Source organism: Sus scrofa, chromosome 1 (genome assembly GCF_000003025.6).
Source record: "Sus scrofa isolate TJ Tabasco breed Duroc chromosome 1, Sscrofa11.1, whole genome shotgun sequence".
NCBI classification, from domain to species: Eukaryota; Metazoa; Chordata; class Mammalia; order Artiodactyla; family Suidae; genus Sus; species Sus scrofa.
In genome coordinates, this window is record NC_010443.5 from 112,765,058 (window position 1) to 112,788,085 (window position 23,028).

At 42.2% G+C, this 23,028-nt stretch overlaps 1 protein-coding gene across 2 annotated transcripts in view; it reads left to right on the forward strand.

Annotated features, from left to right (window-relative positions):
• Nucleotides 1-23,028, forward strand: part of MYO1E (myosin IE) — a 224,461-nt gene that overhangs the window by 87,513 nt on the left and 113,920 nt on the right. For both annotated transcript variants that reach the window (XM_003353343.5, XM_021073512.1), the window contains exons 2-4: nucleotides 9,056-9,199; nucleotides 17,979-18,068; nucleotides 20,960-21,054. In XM_003353343.5, coding sequence (XP_003353391.2) covers nucleotides 9,056-9,199; nucleotides 17,979-18,068; nucleotides 20,960-21,054 — 329 coding nt within the window. The remainder of the gene's footprint in view (nucleotides 1-9,055; nucleotides 9,200-17,978; nucleotides 18,069-20,959; nucleotides 21,055-23,028) is intronic.

Below are 23,028 nucleotides of genomic sequence, written 5' to 3' on the forward strand. Positions count from 1 at the left end.
ACTTCACCCATTTGTAAAATAGTGACAATGTGATTATAATATTCATGTCTTGCTGGTGTTGTGAGAATTACATGAGCTCATGTAAAAAAACCCTCAGCATGTACTTACGGGTTCAGTCAATGTCAGTTCCAGTGACCTCCCCGGTTGAGGGGAATAGAGGTGTCTGTTTCCTGACTGCCTATCCCACCCCTACCCTGTGCTCTTCCAGAAACACCCCTTCCTTGTACTCTGTTCACTGCAATTTAGTACCCACCTGTGCTTGTTTCAGCATACATCTTCACACCACCAGAATAGTGGGGAGTGGGAATTCCACCCTTGAAACACTTTGCGAGTCCGAGGACGCTGGCTTCCTGTGCCTGGCACATCAACAAATAGTTCTGATTGATTTCTTTCCATCGTTTGCAATGGAAGTGTTTGATTCCAGTCAAATAGTAGCACTGCCAAAGGTATATACCCAGGCTGTCAATTAAAAGATAAAAGTCTAACAGAGTTTTTTTCCTTTCCTATTAGGACTCACTGGGACAGAAAATCCCATTAAAAAACAAGCTCAGCTCATCGGCAGACCAGAGCCTTACCCATTGTCGATCGTTAACAATAAGAATATGGTTTATCTGCCTTTCAGCGTGATACGATGTAACATTGGAGACATTCTAGACCCAGGTTTTCTGGAAATCAAATCTGCTCTTCTGTTGTGCTTGTGGCTCAGCTGAATGTCCAGATAGAAGACTATCTTGCTATCCACCTTTCAAACCTAGAAGCAGCACAGAACTCAGGCTTACAATGATGGTCCCAGCTCTGGGGTGGCCTGGCCACCACCCTCCACCCCCAGAAAATGCTTAATTGTATTGCTATCATATTCAATATTTCTATTCCTTTTTAAAATTTTACCAACACATGCATACTTTTTTTTTTTTTAAGTAAAACTGTGCAGAATAGTTTAAAGTAGAAAGTAAAAGTCGCCTTTTTCCTAAAACCCTAGGCCTTCACACTAAGGCAACCTTGTATATTTTTCAAGAAAACAATTATAACATACATCTTTTTAAAAATCTAAGATGAATGCCACCATTCAATACTTAATCTAGGGAGTTCCCTTTGTGGTGCAGTGGAAACCAATCTAACTAATGTCCATGAGCATGTGGGCTCGATCCCTGAGCTGTGGTGTAAGTCACAGACATGGCTCAGATCCCGCATTGCTGTGGCTCTGATTCGACCCCTAGTCTGGGAACTTACATTATATCACGAGTGCAGCCCTAAGAAGCAAAAATAAGGAAATAAGTAAAAAATTTTAAACCCCACTCAATCCACAAATTAATTGCCATTTTCCTAACACTGTGCATCTTGGAAGTTCTTTGCACGTCAGCACAAGCACATTCCTTTTAGTGACCTCATGGAACACCTTTGCAGGGTGGTGCCATGTGCTACTTGGTCCCCCAACCACGTGTCCAGTTTTTTTTCCCAATTATAGACTTTGGTACAGTGAACAACCTGTACACCCCTCTTGGCATCCTCAGTAGATCTAGAGGTAAATTGCTAAAAATAAAATGGCTAGAAAGAGGGTGGAAGGAGTAACCATTGTGACTCAGTGGTTAACAAACCCAACTAGTATCCATGAGGACTCAGGTTCGATCCCTGGCCTCACTCAGTGGGTTTAGGATCCGGCGTTGCCGTGAACTGTGGTGTAGGTCGCAGATGCGGCTCGGATCTGGTGCTGCTGTGGCTGTGGTGTAGGCTGGCAGGTGCAGCTCCGATTAGACCCCTAGCCTGGGAACCTCCATATGCCACAGGTGCGGCCCTGAAGAGACAAAAGACGGGGGCGGGGGGCGGGGGTGGGTGGGAAGAGGGTATGAATTTTATTTTTAGTTAACATTTGATATCTTGGTCTGTGTGACTGAAGTTTTGGTACCACATGTCTCCCTAAAGATACTATGCTGCCGCCTCTTCCTAGGAGAGGATCGGAGCATTTATGGCCACCCCTCCCCCGGGCCCTGCCCCACACTGAGTCTGTTGTATTTACACAACACGTTTGATGAACTCCCTTTTCTGGGAACCTGAGGGGCATTTGGAGACCATAGTTACCCAATGCATGGTCATCTCCTCTCTCCAGGACGAACCAAAGAGGAAAAAACCACTGAGAGACACTAGTGAGAGCTGGGCAGGGCTGCCCTGGGGCGTTCTCCATGGGAGTGGAGGTTGGCTTTCAGCAAAGAACAGTGCCTGCCTTTGTGCGCTGACTCACCTTTGCTCTTCCTTGTCCCCACCCTGCTAAACATACACCAGTTTGTGACACAGTGCCTTTTAGAATCAGTCAGAATCAGCGAGCAGGGTGCTTCCTTTGCGTGACGGACTGCTGTGCCTTGTTGTCTCCTCTTAAATGTGAGACCACACCAACCAGGCCATTATGTGGATGCGGGCTTACCCCACTTTCTAGAACTTGCACGTGAAGACATGCTTTTTTTGTATTTTAAAAATTTTATTGAAATATAGCTGATTTACAATGTTGTGTTAGTTTCAGATGTAAAGTGATTCAGGTATATATACGCCTTCTTCTTTACTTTCTCTTGTATTATAGGTTGTTACAAGGTATTGAGTATAGTTCCCTGTGCTATACAGTAGGTCCTCATTGGTTATTTTGAATAGAGTCGTGTGTATATTTTAATCCCAATCTCCTAATTTATCCCTCTCCCCCCCTTCCCTTTGGTAGCCGTAAGTTTGTTTTCTATGTCTGTGAGTCTCTTTCTGTTTTGTATATAAATTTGTTTGTATTCCTTTTTCAGACTCTACATATAAGTGATATCATATGGTATTTGTCTTTATCTGTCTTACGTCACTTAGTGTGATAATCTGCAGGTCCATCCATGTTGCTGCAAATGGCACTATATTTCATTCTTTTTTATGGCTGAATAATATTTGTTCGTAATGTATGTACCACAGCTTCTTTATCCATTTATGTCAGTGGACATTTAGGTTGTTTCCATGTCTTGGCTATTGTGAATAGTGCTGCAGTGAACATAGGGGTGCGTGTATCTTTTTGAATTATAGCTTTTGTTAGGACATATCCCTAGGAGTGGGGTTGCAGAATCATGTAGTAGTTCTAGTTTTAGTTTTTTATTTCTTTTATTTTATTTTACTTTATTTTTATTTACTTTTTTTTTTTAGGGTCACACCCATGGCACATGGAGGTTCCCAGACTAGGGGTCGAATAGGAGCTGTAGCCACTGACCTACACCATAGCTCACAGCACCGCTAGACCCCTTAACCCACAGAGTGAGGCCAGGGATTGAACCTGCAACCTCATGGTTACTAGTCAGACTCGTTTCTGCTGTACCACAACAGGAACTCCTTATTTTTTAATTTAATTTTATTTTGTCTTTTTTACTTTAGGACCACACCCAAGGCATATGGAGGTTCCCTGGTTAGGGGTCAAATTGGAGCTGTAGCTGCAGGCCTATGCCACAACCACAGCAACTTGGGATTGGAGCCGCATCTGTGACCTATAGCACAGCTCATGGCAACACTGAATCCTTAACCCACTGAGCAAGGTCAGGGATCGAACCTGTGTCCTCATGGATGCTAGTCAGATTCTTTTCCACTGAGCCAAGACAGAAATTCCTAGTTTGGCATTTTTTAAAGAACCTCCATACTGTCTTTCATATTGACTGCACCAATTTACATTCCCGCCAACAGTTCCTTTTTCTCCACACCCTCTCTAGCATTTATTATTTGATGACTTTTTGATGATGGCCATTCTAACCAAAAATCCATGTCTTTTAATCAATTGCATTGTCATTAGAAAGTAACTGCGACCAGAGAAAGTCTGCACGCAATCCTTACCTAGTGGGAAATATCTCCTTCATAGTTTATAGTCATTGTCAATGTTGAAAAGTAACTTTTCATCGTCATCATCACCATGATTACTATCATTTCTTAGCTGGCACATCAGCAGCCTAACTCCATCCTTCGTATAGCAGTGCTTCACTCCTCAAAAACTATTAGGAAAAGAAACACCTTGCTGAGGTCCCCCTACTTATTTAAGATGTTACCACTTTTCACTGGGAAAGAAAATGAAGTTACCCACCCTGAAAGCCCACAAAAGAGAAGGAAGCTGAGTCTCATTGAGGTGATAGCCTGGAAAAGTCGACCTTTGCCACCGGAGGAAAATGGCCCTGCTGACACAGATGGAGAAGGTCCCTGCCCCTCTGTTCCTCCTCCCAGTCCTGCCTCTAGCCTCCTGGGCAGGGGTGGGAGGAAGACACAGAAGAGGTCAAGGTTATTTGCCTCATGACCATCATTCATGCAATTCACATCCTACAACCATTAGGACAGTGGTTTGTGGTCTGGAGACAACTTTCAGCTTCTGCTCCCGAGGATATTGTCTAGGGTTATAAAATGATAACCGTTTCCCATGAGGTTCCCCATTTACTCTCTGTCAGTGTCTGTGGTCCAAGGAAGGCCTCTGGGAAAGTCGCACTATGATGGAATACTGTGGTCCCTCATAGAAAAACAGAGAACCGTTGTTCCTTTTCACTGTGGGGAACTTCTAAGCTTCCTTGGACTGGGATGAGAGCCTGTGCATCCACATTTGGTTTCCATCTTCCCTGATCTAGTTCTTACCCTCTGCTAAAGCTGCCCAGCCCCGCCCAGCCCAGCTTGCCTTTATGAGTGGGTTCTGACCTCATCCTTGCCAATCTGGAGAGGTCACCTTTCCCCTAAAGGCTTTGATTGTTCCTGCCCTTGTTAGAATTGTCTTTAGGGGAGCAGGTGGAGGGGGCTGTAGAGGGAAGAGGAGAAAGGCATAGTAAGAATAAGGATCAGTAAAGACTGAAGCTATGATTGGAAGACCTTGGGCAATTTACTTAAAAACAAAGAAACAAAAAATAAGAGTTGTCGTTTTGGCTCAGCAGTTTAAGAGCCCAGCTAGTACCCATTAGGATGCAGGTTCAGTCTCTGGCCTCACTCAGCGGGTTAAGGATCCGCTGTTGCCATGAGCTGTGTTGTAGGTTAAAGACATAGCTTGGATCTGGAGTTGCTGTGGCTGTGGCGTTGGCTGGCAGCTGCAGCTCTGCTTCCACCCCTGGCCTGGGAAGCTCCATATGCCACAGGTGAGGTCTAAAAAAAAAAAAAAAGAAAAGAAAAAAAAATCGGGGGAATTCTCTTGTGGTGCAGTAGGTTAAGGATCCGGCCTTGTCACTGTATCATCTTGAGTCAGTGCTGTGGTGTGGGTTCAAACCCTGGCATGGGAACTTGCATATGCCACAGTAGCCACCAAAAAAAACAAAACAAAACAAAACAAAACAAAAACCACCAGCAAGATAAAAATAATGATACACAGTATGGGGATGATTAGGAAGATCGAATGAGTTCATATATATAACTGTGTTTGCCTGGGAGAAAGTGGGAGAGAGACTTGGGACCAGTTGGATATAAGAGGTAAATCAAATGAAAAATAATTCCAGTGTTTTAGTCTTTGATGCCAAGAGAAGGTGATCATTAACAAAGATTGTATAGTCTTCTCTCTCTATCCACAGGGGGTTGGTTCTGGGACCCCATGGATACCAAAATCCCTGGATGTCCCTTATATAGAATGTCATCCTACCATTGGCCTTCCTTATATATGATCCACCTTTTGTTGAATCCATGGATGCAGAACCCACCAATGTGGAGGACCTTCCAACTGCTGATCTTTTAAATGATGAGGCCAGTTTTGGAGACAGTCTATCATCCTGTTGCCATCTAACCATAACAGGTGGAAATATCCAGTACATCACCTGGGAGACTGTGTGAAAAAACCAGGATGTTTGGCTGAGTTCATAATCCTAGAGACTTTGCTTCACATCTTGCCTTTGCTACTTACTGCCTGGGATGTCTGTCGCCGTGCATGCAGCACAGGAATGTTTGGAATAGCAAAAGGAGCAATTGCCTCAAGTCAAATGGCCCAGTTATCCTACTGGTTCCCTATCTTCTTGTCCATAGCTGTCTGGAGACCCAGGGGTGGGACTCTAGTGTGGAGGCACATGAGAATCAGTGAACTTCATGGGGGACCTGGAGGAGTGACTGCCATTAGAAAGTACACTAAAAAAAACCCCCAAAAAACAAAACAACAAATACAAACACTACCTTTGAGAGGGGACAGACAGTAATGCAAAACTCTGCAGTGAGAGAGAGAAAAGACAGTGGATCTGGACATGGAGACTGACTTGGCTCACCTTGAGAAGGCATTTCTGTGGGTCACATAGTGTGTGTGTATATGTGCAAACCCATACGCTAGGACACAGAGCTTCTCCATTTCTTGTCCTTTGCAGATCGTAAAATCAGCTTAGTAATAGCCCTTCTGTTTTTTTCAACTGTGCAGATGTTGGTGTTTTGTGGGGGTTTTTTTGTTTTTTTTTTTGTTTGTTTGTTTGTTTGTTTTGTTTGTTTTACCAGAAAATAACATTTTTGGCCTCTTTTAAGTAGGTGGATATTTATTGGGGTTAAAACCAAACAACCAAACACACGTCTACCAGTTAGTTACTCTAGGACTTTAGTTTTCTATGCAGAATAATTTTTGCAGGTGCCCAGGAAGAACATTCAGGCTGGAAGAGGAGGGAGGACTGAGGAGGGGAAGAGAGTCCAGGAGTCTTTCTCTGGTTGGAAATAGACTGTGGACTGACTATTGAGGTCCAGTGAGTCATGCTGCGGCCAGTACTTTTTCTCTTTCTGTTTCGCCACAAGAGGAAAGAGGAGTGGGTGAGGTTTGAGGTAATTTTGTAGAACTGATGCTGCGTGTGGTTCTGAGAAAGGCAAATAGAAGCAGATATCCTCTGCAGAGCAGCATGGGTGGCAACCTTTCCTGAACCCCTTTCTGGAGCTTGACCCCACAGCGCCAGCTCTTCCTGCGGTGGCCCTTTGTTGGCTGGTTGTTAGTAATTAGTTTCCCCAGAGCCCTGCTGTCAAAGGACCCCGACCCATGTCTCCTGCAGAGAAAACATTAAACAATGTTTTTAAGTGAAATTTAAAATGTCATTTATCTTGTCTCCTTCCACCTCCCCATTTTCTCAAAGAACCTATTACCTTTTCTCATCCTGGTTTTGACGTTGAAGCAGGTAGCCTTTCTAGATGCCCATATTCAGATTTTTATTTTTTTGTCTTTTTAGTGCTGCACCTGTGGCATATGGAGGGGGTCCCAGGCTAGGGGGTGAATCCAGAGCTGCAGCTGCCGACCTATGCCACAGCCACAGCCACAGCCACTCGGGGATCCTACACCACAGCTCACAGCAACGCCGGATCCTTAACCCACTGAGTGAGGCCAGGGATCAAACCCGGGTCCTCATGGATGCTAGTCGGGTTCGTTAACTGCTGAGCCATGATGGAAACTCCCTTATTCAGATTTTTTTCTTCCTTGATCCAAACTCCCTCCAAACGGACTTCCTGAGAAGGGAGCAGGAGCCAGTTGTGCTCAGTTCAGTGCCCACCATGCTTGTCCAATATCTCATCATGTATTATTTGTCATTATTTCGTATGTATTGGGTTTTATGTCCCATGAGTGTAGATTAAAATGAATTTCCTTCCTTTGTCTACTCTTGTCTGGGAAATTCAAAATATTTTAGATCCACTTCAAATGATACCTTCGCTAAGAAGAGATTTCTGGCTCTCCCAGGACAAAGAGGCTCTGCCTGCCCCTGGAGTCCCCACTGGACATATATTTACACACTGTAGCTGACACATAAATGCAAGCATTTGCTGGATATCTAGGGTTCTTCAGGAGACCATGAGCTCCCCATGCGCAGCCACCATGGTGCTTGCATCTGCTCTTAACCCCAAGACTTGGCATGTGGCCGAATACACAGGGGATCCCACTGGCAGAAATGTCCAGTGATGGGAAGCCCTGCCAGCCCCAGGGTGCTCATAGGCCACTCCTGGTGTTAGTCTTAAATCATGTGCCAGAGCTGCATCTACCCACGGAGGCCATGGGGCCAGATAAGGTCCTCCTGCCCATAGTATGTTCTGTGATTGTGCTGAGGCCATCCTGTCCATTTCTTTGTTAAATAGCAGTGATCGGTCATCAAATGCAGCTTATCTTTTGAATGTGGAAGGCCAGCATAACATTAACAGTGATAAGTTTATGGATGGAAAGCAATTCAGGTGGCTTGAGGAATTATCACAATGTGACCTAGCCATTGTGCAGTATGGACTCCCTCCACTTCTGAGTTCTGATAGATAATTTGCAGAAAGTTTCTACTTTTTTTCTTTTCTTTCTTTCTTTCTTTTTTTTTTTTTGTGGGGGAGGGGCACCTACATGTGGAAATTCTCAGGCCAGGGATCAAGCCTGTGCTGCAGGGATCAAGCCACTGCAGTGACAATGCCAGGTCCTTAACCTACTGGGCCGCAAGGGAACTCCTAGAAAGTTTCTATGTCTTTGCTTATTTTATCAGTAAATTCTACTAAACATTAAGGTTAAAGGAAGTATCTGAACCTATTGATCATTTATTGTGCTCCATTCTAGATACTATTCTGTGCTTTTCAGGTTATTTTATTGAATCCTTACAGCACCTCTACACAGTGGGTCTTATTTCACCCATTTTGGCAAATGAGAAAAGAGTAGCTTATGTGACACCATGAGCTTAGATAATTTCCCCCCACTTAGTCTATAGGTGGCAAGGATGAAATCTGAATCCAGATCTATTGATAGAAAAATCTTTATTTGCATTGCTTGTTCTCATTTGATGTAAAGAATATTTGGGAGATTGTTGTGGCTCAGTGGTAACAAACCCGACTAGTATCCATGAAGATGCAGGTTTGATCCCTGGCCTCGATCAGTGGGTTAAGGATCCAGTGTTGCCGTGAGCTGTGGTGTAGGTCGCAGATGAGGCTTGGATCCTGCGTTGCTGTGGCTGTGGTGTAGGCTGGCAGGTGCAGCTCCGATTTGACCCCTACCTAGCCTGGAAACTTCCATATGCTGCACCTGAAGCCCTAAAAAGCAAAAAAAAAAAAAAAGAGTATTTGGGAACTCAGTAAATTTTTTTTTCCTCTGGGAGGAAATAAACCATCCTTATCAGTGTGTGTTTTACATTCACAGGGAAGCAGAGGTGCCTACCGGTACCACTGGCAGAGTCACAATGTCAAGCACAGTGGTGTGGATGACATGGTCCTGCTCTCCAAGATCACAGAGAACGCCATTGTGGAGAATCTAAAGAAGAGATACATGGATGACTACATTTTTGTATCCTTTATTGGTTTCTTTGGACATTTCTAACTGAGATGACGTGTCGGTGGTAAAAAACGGCTTCATTCCTAGGGTCAGAAGATCCATCTGAAATTCTGAACTGACACTCCATGCTCAGGTCATTTTCACTGTTTCAAAGCATGGTTCTGTACGTTTTTGTCCCTTGGTTCAGGCTGTGGGGAGGGCAGAAGTGATGCTAAATTTTTTTTCCTGGCATTTCCCAATATCAAGATGTAGCCAGTATTCCTCCATTTTGCCCAATGGCACTGTACCTTGGACGTATATGCCCCAGCCCTGCACGTGGTGTCTGAAACCTGTGCTCTTGCTGGAGAAAGTCCTGAACTGCAGAATTCTATCGATACTGCTCCCTAATTGCAAAGCAGAGACAGTTTAAGTCTAGACTTAAAAGGTTTAAAAAAGATTGCCTCATGCAAAAAAAGTATGTCATTTTGCCAGTTTTTCTGCATTCTTATATTTACTAAAGGAAACCTGAGAAGTGAAGATCAACAAATGAAAATGCCTGACATTCTTGAGTTCTTTATGTTTCAGTTTTAACTTGCCATATGCCTTTTTTTTTTTTTTTTTTTTTTTTTTTTTGAGGAGAACTTTAAAGAATTCAGAATGGAAGTTTGATTCAAATGTGTGTTAATGTCTTTATAAACACAGAACTGTGATATTTGTGTAAGTTCCTACAGGATTCAGGACTTCTGTTTGGTGCAACTATGTGAAGTTCTTTTTGTAGAATTAATGTAGAGTTGGTCAGAGACAATCAAAGATCTGTGCAGATCTCTATAGCAGTACCAGAAAGTTTAACTGTGAGGCTGTTGGTGACTTCTGAAGGTATGGTGTTGTGGATGAAAAGTGGAGTGGTTGCAACTGTTACACAATTTAGATTTTAACCCCTGAACCTTGAGGAGGTATAATTTTCACATCTGTAGCTTCTGTTTATTAGTTACACTGCTCCTTTTTAAAATTTTTTTATTTGTAGGCCTACACCCAAGGCATAGGGAGGTTCCCAGGCTAAGGGTCGAATTAGAGCTACAGCTGCTGGCCTGTGCCACAGCTACAGCAACGCCAGACCCAAGCCGCATCTACAACCTAGGCCATAGCTCACGGCAACACCAGATCCTTAACCTGCTGAGCCACGAAAGGAACTCCCGTGCTCCTTTAGCTGTTAGATAAAAGCACCCACACCTATGGAGCAGTACTTCTGCAGGGGTGGCCTATTCCATCATTGGCGTGGAGGGAGTTCATCTCACCAGGTATTTGTACTAATAAACATTATGCCAAGGCACAGGGATGGTTCTAACCAATAATGTGCTGTTTCTTATTTACTGTAGGAAGATTTACCAAGTATCTGGGTAGTTAAATCCCTAAACCCTTGCTTTTAAGTATCGATAGGTACAGTTGGATTTATCAGCCACGTCATAATCGCATCCTGATCAGCCCACTGCCTATAGACAAGATCACGCCCACCACAGGATTTCTCTGGAGCACAGCCATGCTGGTTGGTTTACTTACTGTCTGTGGCTGCTTTCCTGCTACAATCGCAGGATTGAGTAGTTGCAGTCGACCCTTGGATATGCAAAGCCTAAAATACTCTCTGACCTTTTACAGAAAAAAAAACTTGCTGACTCCTGGATACCTGTGCAGAGCTTCCTTTAACTGTATGGAAGCAGTTGTATTCAGTTGGAAGTTTTTACTTTATTTGGTCAAAAAATTAAAATATGCTCAGTTTATCTGGGCTTATTATCATTAAAGGGTTTCAATCATTTCTATGTAAAAGACTTATGGCACACAGAAGCTAGCAGTTGATGGACCAGAAGACCTGAAGAGTTGGCTGCGGGATATGGATCTGGGCGGCCAAGCTTTGGACCTTATTTTTCATGACCTTGGTGACCTTATGAAAGTTTTGTGATCTGTGCTCCTTGACTTGCTCATCTGTAGAATGGGAGTGATAAAATCTGCATGAGGCTGTTATAGGGTTAAATGAAATAATGAATGCGCGAGTACACAGTAAGCATTCGTTGTTATTAGCATACACTTAGGCAAGTGTATAAGTTTCTGGCCTATTTCTGAGTTACGTTCTAAAATTCAATTGTAAAGTTGCTTATTGGACATTCAAATGCATTTTACCATAGAAACTTTTAAGTGGATAATTGGTTTATTGACAAGCCCATAAAAGGCTAATTTCCAATGAATGTAGTTGAACACATTATTTTTTGGAATGTTCTTAGAATGTGGGCTCAGCTTATTACATTATTTACGTGGATGTGGTTTTTGATCAGCAGAGTATGAAAAGAAGAAAAATGTCAGTGGTTGTCAGCAGCCAGTCCAGTATCAACCCAGACAGACTCGCCTAAAATGCTAAAAACTTCTAAGAATAGGGACTATGTTATATATATATATCTTTTAAGAAGCAAAGTTTAAAAAAAAAATCACTCTAGGGAGTTCCCGTTTTGGCACAGCAGAAACGAATCCTACTAGTATCCATGGGGATGCGGATTCGAACCCTGGCCTCGCTCAGTGTGTCGGGGATTCAGTGTTACCATGAGCTGTGGTGTCAGTCACAGACTGCATTGCTGTGGCTGTTGCATAGGCCAGCAGCTGCAGCTCCGATTGGACCCCTAGCCTGGGAACTTCCATGTGCTGCAGGTGTGACCCTAAAAAGCAGAAAACAAAAACAAAACAAAACTCTTTAAAGCAGTACATGTTCCTTGAACATGAGTTACAAAATGCCATCAGCCAGAAAGGCAAACACTAAAATCCCCCAGAATCCTATCATATAACATTTGTTCCTATTAACCTCTTGTATATTTTCCAATTTTATCACACGCAGACATATGTATACATATATTTGCCTTGTTAATTTTAGCTAAAAAATGGCATCATCCTGTCTTGTTTATTTCTTAGTTTCCTGCATAACCCTTGGCATAGTGTGTTACATTAAATGTTCATTGAAGATATGTTGCCTACGAAGACTTGCTTTTTATATTCAGACAGCAGAATTTTAAAGTGACTCACACAGAGGAGGCTGACGCCTAGTCTTTGAATTCATGTCTTTGAATCAGTGACTAACTGATCGTGTGTTCTACCAAGGAAATGAGTTAGTTGACCACTAATAGACTTCGCGTTGTAGACATCTCTGCCCACTCAGTATATGAGAAACTCGGCATCAGTGTGCTTTTCAGCAATAGCACAGAGCAGCCTTCAGCTTTGAGGGGGCATGATGGATCTGGTGGATGTTTATGAAATAATACCAAGGGCCTAGCTGCAAATCTTTTCCTCTGAGAAGTAATAAAAGCCTCCTTTTTCAGTTCCATGCCAAGGGAATATTATTATGAAAGAGTAGCATTATTTTAAAGGAGTTTTTCCCTCCCTCTCTCTCCCAAGCTTAATAGTTAAGAAGAGATTTGATTTTACATTAAGTTAAAGAACTGCTCATTTTTACCTCTTCAGCATCTAATACCAGCACCTTGTCTTGTACTGAAGATCAGCATTTGGGACAATCAGTTGTTAATACAGTCAGGCTAACTGCAGATTTCTTTGATCCGCGTTAGAAAAAAGGACCTCCTTAGGGAGTTCCCGTCGTGGCTCAGTGGTTAACGAATCTGACTAGGAACCATGAGGTCGCGGGTTCGGTCCCTGTCCTTACTCAGTGGGTTAAAGGATCTGGCATTGCTGTGAGCTGTGGTGTAGTTTGCAGACGAGGCTTGGATCCCGTGTTGCTGTGGCTCTGGCGTAGGCTGGTGGCTACAGCTCCGATTCGACTAGCCTGGGAACCTCCATATGCCGCGGGAGAGGCCCTAGAAAAGGCAAAAAGGCAAAAAAAAAAGAAAAATAAAAAGAAAAAAGGACCTCCTTAGAATGCTAACATTGTTAACCAATAAAAACTCGTTTTTTTTTCAGCCAAGTAGCCTAAGACCAGAAAGGTTTAATTTACTATTTTTCCTGAATGTTGCCACACTTTCCACAATTACATTCTCAAATGTAGGAGGAAAAGTCTGCTTAGCAAGACATCATTGATAGCCACCTGCCTGACAAAAGTTCCTGGGCAAAGCACTCCATGCTCATTTGGTCCAACTTTCTCCAATCTTATCTTCACTCGAAGACCACACTCAAGCATGCTCAGCATTTTCAGCCCTTGAATTAGGAGCTGAGGCACTTGTGCCAGACCAACTGGAGCTTAAGGCAGCACTGTTGTTCCCAGTGAAGTTTGGCCCTTGGTGGTCAGTCTGTGATGGGAGGTTGGGGGTGGGGACCATCACTGCAGTGAGATGACTGTGGGTCTGGCAGCTGGAGCCTGGGGCTCAAGTTCCAGCTCCATCAGCTCCACCTATGTGACTTCACCAGAGTCACCTCCCCTCCCTGCCGCATCTCAGTGATAAATATAGGGAGGTCGGGTAGATGAGTATGGGCAGTTTGGGGGAATTCACTGGGTATTAAAATGTTTTTTAAAAAGTTAAAGTCTACCTAAGAAGACCATTAAAAACAAATTTACAAAAGCTGCACTACCATCACATTTTATAAAAGAAAGACTACCTGAACACCCACAAAGTAGAAAGGAAATAATCTAAGAGGAAAGCAGGGTCCTTTATATTGAATCAACTGGACCTCATAAAAAAAAATTCAGGGCACTCTTTCTGTTTTTGTCCTTCTTGCTGCAGATCGTCGATAGCTCATGAATCATGGACAAACATTTGGAACCAGTCAATTAAAGTTCAGTAGGGTCTCTTATGTCTCATGTAGTCTGTTCAATAAGAATGCGTTTCGTTTATTTTATTTATTTATTTTCTGGCCACCCTGCAGTATTTGGAGTTCCCCAACCAAAGCTGTAGGAATGCCAGATCCTTAACCCACTGTACAGGCTGGTAATCAAACCTGTGTCCCCGGGCTCCCAAGAGGCTGCAGATCCCCTTGTGCCACAGCAGGGACTGTTTTTTGTTTTGCTTTGTTTTTTTAAAGTCTGTGTATCTCCATACAGTTTGAAAATTAACCTTTGGCCACACCTTCCTAGCCAAAGGTTATGTGGGTAGAGTCAATGACGGAATAGCTTTTTCCAGAGGCACACCTGCATTATGCAGCAGAGAGTGGGAGTGAGTATTTGAGTTATCTGAAGAAGGGGCCCCACCCAGTAGATGATCTGTGCTCTCAGGGAAATGACTCAGGCAAGTGAGAAAAATGTTTGTTTCCTTTCAATTCTAAACCAGATTCTCTTGTGTCAATTCTGATTCAGGTACATTTGTAACTACTTAGCATAGACCCCAACTACATCATCCATTTCAAACCAAACTTTATATTTTTCAGGGTTTTGCCAAATAATATTGCCCTTGAGACCCTCTACTCTTTAGGGGATGGCTGTAGTTTCCCTCTTCTTTTTTTTTTTTGCTATTTCTTTGGGCCACTCCCGCGGCATATGGAGGTTCCCAGGCTAGGGGTCGAATCGGAGCTGTAGCCACTGGCCTACGCCAGAGCCACAGCAACGCAGGATCCGAGCCGCGTCTGCAACCTACACCACAGCTCACGGCAACGCCGGATCGTTAACCCACTGAGCAAGGGCAGGAATCGAACCCGCAACCTCATGGTTCCTAGTCGGATTCGTTAACCACTGCGCCACGATGGGAACTCCAGTTTCCCTCTTCTTATCTGAGTCCTTTGATTCAAGATTGGCCAAAGAAAAACCCGAAGAGGTTTTTTCTTTGAGTGTCTTCTTACCAGAATTTATGTAGACTACTAAGTGAAAATCAAGGTTTGACAAGATGTGTCTTCACACAGCAGGTTATTAGCAGTTAAAAAAAAAAAAATGTTGTTCCTATGGGAGCTCTCGTATAAGCCAATCCAAATTTATTTATTGGGGAACCAAGGTGGGCAGGTGATGCCTTTGGCTCCTGTCCTCTGGCAGCTCTTAATTCTCTGAATTCAATGATCAATTTGTCTAGGATAGGTGGCAGTCACAGCATTCCCTTTACAATGGAGACAGAAGCACCATCCTCCATGGAAAGATCATATTCATCCAAGATTGTTTTTACTTGGGGGTAGTTAAGGACATCTTCCTCTTTTGAAATATGGATGGCCATAGCAGTGCTGTATTTCTTAAATACTGAGCTTACTGTTAGAACTACTCTATTTGTGTAGGATGAGAACCATAATGAGTGCAAACCTCATTCATTCAGTATTGATTGAGTCCCTTCCATATGGAAAGAATACTTTAAAATCAACTAAGGGAGATAGAGTTTTGAGTACTCAGAGAGTTACAGAATCTAAGTTACAACAGAGCATAGAGCGCTTTAATAGAAACCCCTCCAGGAGTTCCTGTCGTGGCTCAGTGATTAATAAACCCAACTAGTATCCATGAGGATGCGGGTTCAATCCCTGGCCCCCACCAGTGGGTTAAGGATCCAGCATTGCCATTAGCTGTGGTTTAGGTCGCATACATACACAGCTTGGATCCTGAGTTGCTGTGGTGTAGGCTGGCAGCTGTAGATAAAATTCAGAATACCTGGTTAGATTTGCATTTTAGATAAATAACAAAGAACTTTTTTTTTTTTTTTTTTCTATAAGTATGTCCCAAGTATTGCTGGGGCATACTTATTTGGGACATGTATATACTAAAAAAAATTATTCATTGTTTGAAACTCAAATTTAACTGGGTATTCTGTATTTTATTTGCCAAAAGTGGCAAATAATTACCAATAGTAAGAATAATAACAACATATGCTAATTGTAGGAAAACATTGTAACTTTCAAGTGTGGACTCTAGATGAAGCATGCCTGGCTTTGAATCATAGTTCTGCCACTTACTAGCTTGCAACTTGAGCAAGTTTTAAAATTTTTCGATGCCTCAGTTTTCTCCTAGTAAAATAGGATTAAAATAGTAATGGGGTTATCTTTAGGAGTTTAGATTAGTGCTGTGTATACATATGTGTGTTTTATCAGTGTTTGTTTTTATCATCAACACTTACTGAGTCTTGGCTATAATATCATGGATACTTCTTACTTGCTTAATAGTTCTAACAATAAATTTATCTGTTCTAAATTTCACTTCAAATAAGTTGGCCACTTATCTGTTGTTGGTCTCATCTGACATTGGCACTTGGAAACACATTTGCTCTTAGCATTTCTTCTGTGCTCTTTAGTGATTTTCAATTATGATTCACTGCATTATCAGCATTTTCTTAGTTTCATGAACTGGCCCCAGACCAGTGCTGGGTGCATCTTGGTGTGCTATGAAAATGGACCCCATCTTCTCTACTACCATTTCATGTCCAATCCTTTCAAGTCAGAAGATCTTTCTGTTCAATGAAAAAGCAAGCAACATTGTAGCTAAGCATTTCCCGTTCTCACTGTCATGTTTAAATATTAATTTTAAAATATTATATGATGCACTCCATACTTGGCTCATTTGTGTTCAATAGGAATACAAACACTGCATCGCAAGAGAAGTTAACATGACAAAACGTGCAGCCTAAAGTATATGAATTGAGGAAATTGCCTCTACTACATACCAAACGTTGTGCTGGGCATTTTATACTGTTTCATTTAATTCTCAAAAGAAGCCTTGCAGGTAGGTCCTATTTATTCCATCATCCAATAACTACAGCTTAGAGATGTGACTTGCCCAAGATTAGAGAGGAACCTGGTGTGGTGAGCTAATAAGCAATCTGACTGGATTGCCTGTGCTGCTCCATTTGACACTCAGGTCCTAATGTATAAATGTATGTTTGCCTTTTGGGAAGGAAATCTCATAGGTTTTACATCCTTAACTGCAAAGTTTCTAAGTATTTTGAAATTGTTGATTAAAAGAAATAATTTCGAGTACATATATGTTTTTTTGTTTGTTGTTGTTTGCTTTTTTTTTTTTTTTTCTTTTTTTAACTCCACAAGAGCAGGGAGTTTTTGTCATTCTGTTTTGTCCACTGTGGTTTATCCCCAGCCTCTGGAGCAATGCCTGGTATATTGTAGGTAATCAATTCAAACTAGTTGACTGTTGAATGATAAATGAAAGTATTTTGTATGTTATAATAACACTTCATTTATTTGGGCATATGTAACCTGTTCTCTTTTGAGGGGCCTTCCTGGGTTCCTTAAACAGAAATAACCTTCTTCCCTTAAACCTGATCTATTTGGGTTTGTAATTTTCTGTTCTGAATATGACTTATGGATACAATTCAGTTCTCCATAGCTTCTAAAGAAGAGGACTCTTCAGTTCAGCTTAAATCCTTCTATTTGTTAAACAAGTAAATATGTTTTTAATAAACCAAAGAGATAGGAAAGTTCCAAGGGGAAAATATCATTTAAAAAGAGGAATTAGAACATTCTTTTCACTCCTTGATCACTTGTTTTGTTTTTTCCTAGCTGTGCATGTCACCAGTCTTGAAAGACTGTGCTTCAATTCATGTAAAATAATGATTTCTTTTAGTAGCACCTTGGTAATTAAGTTCATTACTCTTCCTGAAGAAAAAGAAAACATGAACTAGTTGGTAGTTGCTTTTGTTTTTATTTGTAATATTTTGGAAGACAAGCACCTGAGCTTTTCCCGGAGACAGTTTTTTTTTGGGGGGGGCACTACTGCCGCATGCGGAAGTTCCTGGGCCAGGGATCGAAACTGTGCTACAACAGCAACCCCAGCCACTGCAGTGACAAGGCTGGATCATTAACCCACTGCACCACAAGAGATCTCCCTCATTATGAATTCTTGATAACATCTGGTTATTTAATTTGAAAAAATGTGTAGCTGTGAAGATTAACGATAGACCTTAACTGGATTTAAATTCAGACATATATAGGATCCGTATTAATCTCAGTCAACCCTTTCAAGCAGATGCCATATTTTGGGGAAAAGGAAATTGAGATGTACCAAGGAGCGGTAAGTTACACACCACATAATTTACTGTAGTCTTTGGGGGCTTTTATGAGGCATGGGTAGTTTTTCTTGAAGTTGGCAATACATTTGCATTTTCTTATGAATTATTTATTGAGGAAGCTCAAGTAGGTGATATTGTTTGATTTTTAATGATGTGCTACTCTTTCGAGTACAGCTCAGAAAAGCATAGGACTATTAGTATTGGAACATTACATACCAAATCAGCTACATGGACTTAACAGCTTCAGGCATTTTCTTTCTTCCACTTTTCGCAAAAATCTAAGGACTGAAACAGTCAGTAATTGGTGAAAAATCAAATAGGGCCACGGAAACGATTCTTTCCAAATCACTTAAGCTGTGGCTAAGACTGGCACATGAAAAGTGATTGTTTTAAATCACTTCGTGTATTAAAGTGACCCTGATCTCTATTCAGACTCAGCTCCACAGCCATTTCAGCTGTGTGATAAAAATAGAATCTGTAATCCTATTTCATCTATTTCATGGCTGTGGCTCCTCACTTCCTCAGGTCTCCCCATCTCTGCATCTTTTTCCTTTCCCTCTTTCCTTCACAGCAGAAGCACAAGAGCCTTCATTAATCCTGACCCCTGGAAAACAAACAAAAGGGAGCCCACACAAATTCATCAGTTGAAGTGGAAGGCAATTTACCCAGAGCAAGAGCCCACCCCATTGTTGCCAGATGAATGGTGCTGGTAGCTGGAGCCGAAGGAGGCTGCCACGCGAAAGACCTTTGATAATGCTGCCTTTATGGGAGCCCAGCACAAGGGAAACACTGTCAGCAGAGGCTGGGCCCTGCCCTGGCGTCCTGATCAGCAGGGCCCTGGGGCAGCAGGCACGGAGCTGGCTTGGCGTCCTCAATGACAGCCGAGGCGGGGTGGCTGGAAGTGCTGTGCATTCGTCTTCTTCCTTTGCAGTTCTCTGAAAAGCATGGCTACACATCCGTTTTAGACCCTTCATCGTTTGAAGGGTTCTTGTTAAAGGAATACCCTAAATTTAAAATACATATATACTTATTTTGAATAGCTCATGGTAACGCAATGTTGTGAAGTTGGCATTTACTTAGTGCCAGGTGCTATGTTACACTTGCACCAATAATAAAGCAACCCTGGACGCTGACTGTGTACTTCTCTCCATCCCCATTTCACAGCTGAGGGAACTGGGGCTCAGAGAGATAAAGTACGCAAATCTATGGCGTATTTGAGCTAGGAGTTAATGTCTGTCTGAGGGACTTTCAGGGCTCTCAAGCAAGGGAAGAATCAGATGGAGGAAACGTCAACCCTATAATTCTCATCGGTTGCCAAGATATACGATGAGCCCAGAGATGGGAAACCAATTTGAAAAATAAAGAGTGACATGCAAAGCTCAAGTATAACTAGGGAAGTGGCTTTGAAGCCATATCAGGCAATGACTTGCCCTCTCATCCCCCTCCACTACCCACAGCTTTCTCTCCACTCCGTTTCCTCCCATTTTTCATCCTCTTTTCTTTATTACAATCTTCTATTTCCCTGTTTCCCAAGAGGTGTTAAAGATAATACCTGAATGAGCAGTCTGGTCTGGAAGAAGCCAGTCTAATCTCATGGTCCCATTGATGCATCCCCTTCTGACCATTAAGTGAAGGCAGGGGTGACATATTATTTTTGTCCCTATATAGAATTATTCAGCCCATCAGTCCTGGCAATAAGCTAGATCCTGGGCAGTTTCCCTTGTGAGCCACTTGCTCGCACGTACAGAACTGTGGGCCCTGGATCCACCAGCACTTAACATGCATGCAGGCGTCAAAGGACCCTTTCACCCCTCCTGTCACTCAGTTCTGATCTTCCACAGCTAGCCATGAGTGGCAGTCTCTGGTCTGGCATGATAAGGCTCAAAGCTGGATTAAGTAAATTCTGCTTTCCCTTTGCATGTCACTCGACCTGCTCCAATTACTTCCCCATCCATCATCTCAGTTACCTTGTGAGACATGCACCATGCACAGTATCATTCCCGTTCTACACCTGGGGACCAGAGAAGGGAAGCTGGAGTCCAAATGTCTTCTCACTCTGGATTGGGCTTGCTTTTCCCTCTTTTATGTTAGCTAGCCTTAAATTTAAGGAGTGTTCTTTCTCCAGCTTTCCACCATATGAAGTATTTTTCTTTTTAGTGTTTTTTGAGAGAGTGGTGGAAGTGGTGCCAAGAAATGGAAGAAAGCAGGACTGCAGCCATCCTGACACAGTGAATTTATTGGTGGATTTATACTTTCCATAGCTAAGGTAGCCCATGAGACTAAGGCACAAACCCAGTAGCTTGGTATGGCAGGATCTTTTGTTCTTCCATATGGAGATGGAACAAACTGGCCAGACCTGTTTATCCCTTTAGAGAACCACACCTCCTGCCTTCTGCTTATGGAAACTTTTTAAAGTTTTTCTCTTTATTCATAAAGTCTCACTTAATTTCCCCTGGGGTCCCAGAATCTCCAACTTGCTGCTTGGAAAAAAAGTTAGGTAGAAATCCTGAATTAGTGTAAGTCAGATGCAGGGTTTTAGTATGCCTCTCTTAAGACCTGTTGCACCGTTGTCTTCAGAAACATTGAGCAGTGGAATGTGGTCAGCAGAGGCTTGCTTGGGTGGAAGGGTGGGGTGCTGGAGTATCTCAGGACCCGGTTCATGTCTCAAAGCTGACTCACACATAGGCCTGCAGAAAAGTCCTCCCATATTCTGTCTTCATTGTGTCAGGTGTACCTTCTGATGACCTTGGCAGGTTTATGATTCTTGTATTGTGTACCCTTTAAAATGGGAGCTACACAGTGGTGGATTCATTTCCAAGGCAAGAATGGTAAGGTGTTGCTCTATCTGACCATGGTTTTGTTTTTGTTTGTTTGTTCTCCTTTGTTTTTCTAGGCCCAGTATGAAAACCCACCACATATCTATGCTCTGGCAGATAATATGTACAGAAACATGATTATCGACCGAGAGAACCAGTGTGTCATCATCAGGTATGGGAACAAGTCAGATTTGGTCTGGGGGACATGAGGCCGTGCTGTAGTTAATGTATTTGAGTAACAGGCAAGCTGTTTGCTTCACCTTGGTTTATTTTATATTTCCAAATCATAAAAGCTTTGAGCTTCCATGAGCTTTCTTTTTATACCCCTATCACTTCAGGTATCACGGCTTTAGGGCACATGGTTCTAGCTGGAACTTTCACTGATCACCCATCAACAGTCCCTGAAATAAAATCATACAACACTTCCCATCCCTTTTGATTGTACTGTGGTTTTCTTTGAATTGGAGATCCTTTATGTTATCAGTATAATAAGCCTGTGTCACTATTTTGCCAGCTAGAACCTTTTTCTCTAGGTCCTTCTTTTTCCTTAATAATTTAGTAGTTCAAGTTGGAACTTTTGGGGCTTTTCGTCATTGGCTTTTAATTTTCTGAGAGTGCTACCGGTCAATGCCAGCCTTAGGTGTCTGTAGATACATTTCGAAATCCTTTTTTTTTTTCTTTTTTGGCTGCTCCGTGCACGGCAAATGGAGTTCCCAGGCCAGGGATCAGATCTGAGCCGCAGCTGTGACCTATGCCACTGCTGCAGCAGTGCCAGATCCTTAACCCACTGTGCAGGGCCAGAAATTGGACCTATGTCCCAGCTCTCCAGAGATGGCACTGATCCCATTGCACCACAGTGGGAACTCCTCAAAATCCTTTCAACCTAACCCAGCCCTGAGTCTGGCTTTAAATGCTTTTACAATTTTGTTAACTATTTTGGACTTTTTCTTTCTTCCTTTCTTTTAAATTGAACTATATAGTTCATTTACAATGTTGCGTTAGGTTCAGGTGTACAGCAAAGTGATCCAGTTATACTTAACATCTATATCTTTTTTTTTTTTTCAGATTCTTTCCCCCTATATGTTATCACAAAATATTGAGTATAGCTTCCAGTGCTATATAGTAGGTCCTTATCATTATCTATTTTATGTATAGTGGAGTATATATGTTAATCCCAAACTCCTAATTTATCCCTCCCCATCTTCCCCTTTGGCAACCATAAGTTTGTTTTCTCTGTCTGTGGGTCTATTTCTGTTTTGTATATAAGTTCATTTGTATCTTTTTTTTTTTTTTTTAAGATTCCACATCTAAGTGATATCATATGGTATTTGTCTTTCTCTGGCTGCCTTATTTCACTTAGTATGATAATCTCTAGGTGCATCCATGTTGCTGAAATGGCATTGTTTTACTCTTTTATGAGTAATAGTCCATTGTATGTGTGTGTATATGTGTGTGTGTCATTCCTCTGTAGATGGACATCTGTGTTGTTTCTATGTCTTGGCTATTGAAATAGTGCTGTAATGAATATTGAGATGCATATATCTTCTCAAATGAAGGTTTTCCTCTGGATATGTGCCCAGGAGTGGGACTGCTGGATCACATGGTGATTCTATTTTTTTTTTTTTTTTAAGGAAGAACATTTTAAAACATACAGAAAATATAAGCAGCCATATTCCCATCACTTAGAACTTGACAGTTAACATTTTGTCATATTTGCATTCATCTTTTTTAGTTAATTTTTTAGTTATTAATTTTTTCTTTATTGTGTGTAGTTACAAACAAATATGTAAAATAGAAAGAGTATTATTAGCTGAACTCCCCCCACTTGATTATTTCAAGCACATCCTAGGGAGAAAATCATTTCACAAGTTCCCGTTGTGGCTCAACAGGTTCAGAACCCAGCAATGTCAATGAGGATTCAGGTTCAATCCCCAGCCTCACTCAATGGGTTAAGGATTCAGCATTGCTACCAGCCGTGGTGTAGGTTGCAGATGTGGCTTGGATTTGGCATTAAAAGAAAGTCATTTCAGGGAGTTCCCGTCATGGCTCAGTGGAAACAAATCTGACTGGTATCCATGAGGATGCAGGTTTGATCCCTGGCCTCGCTCAGTGGGTTAAGGATCCCACATTGACATGAGCTGTGGTG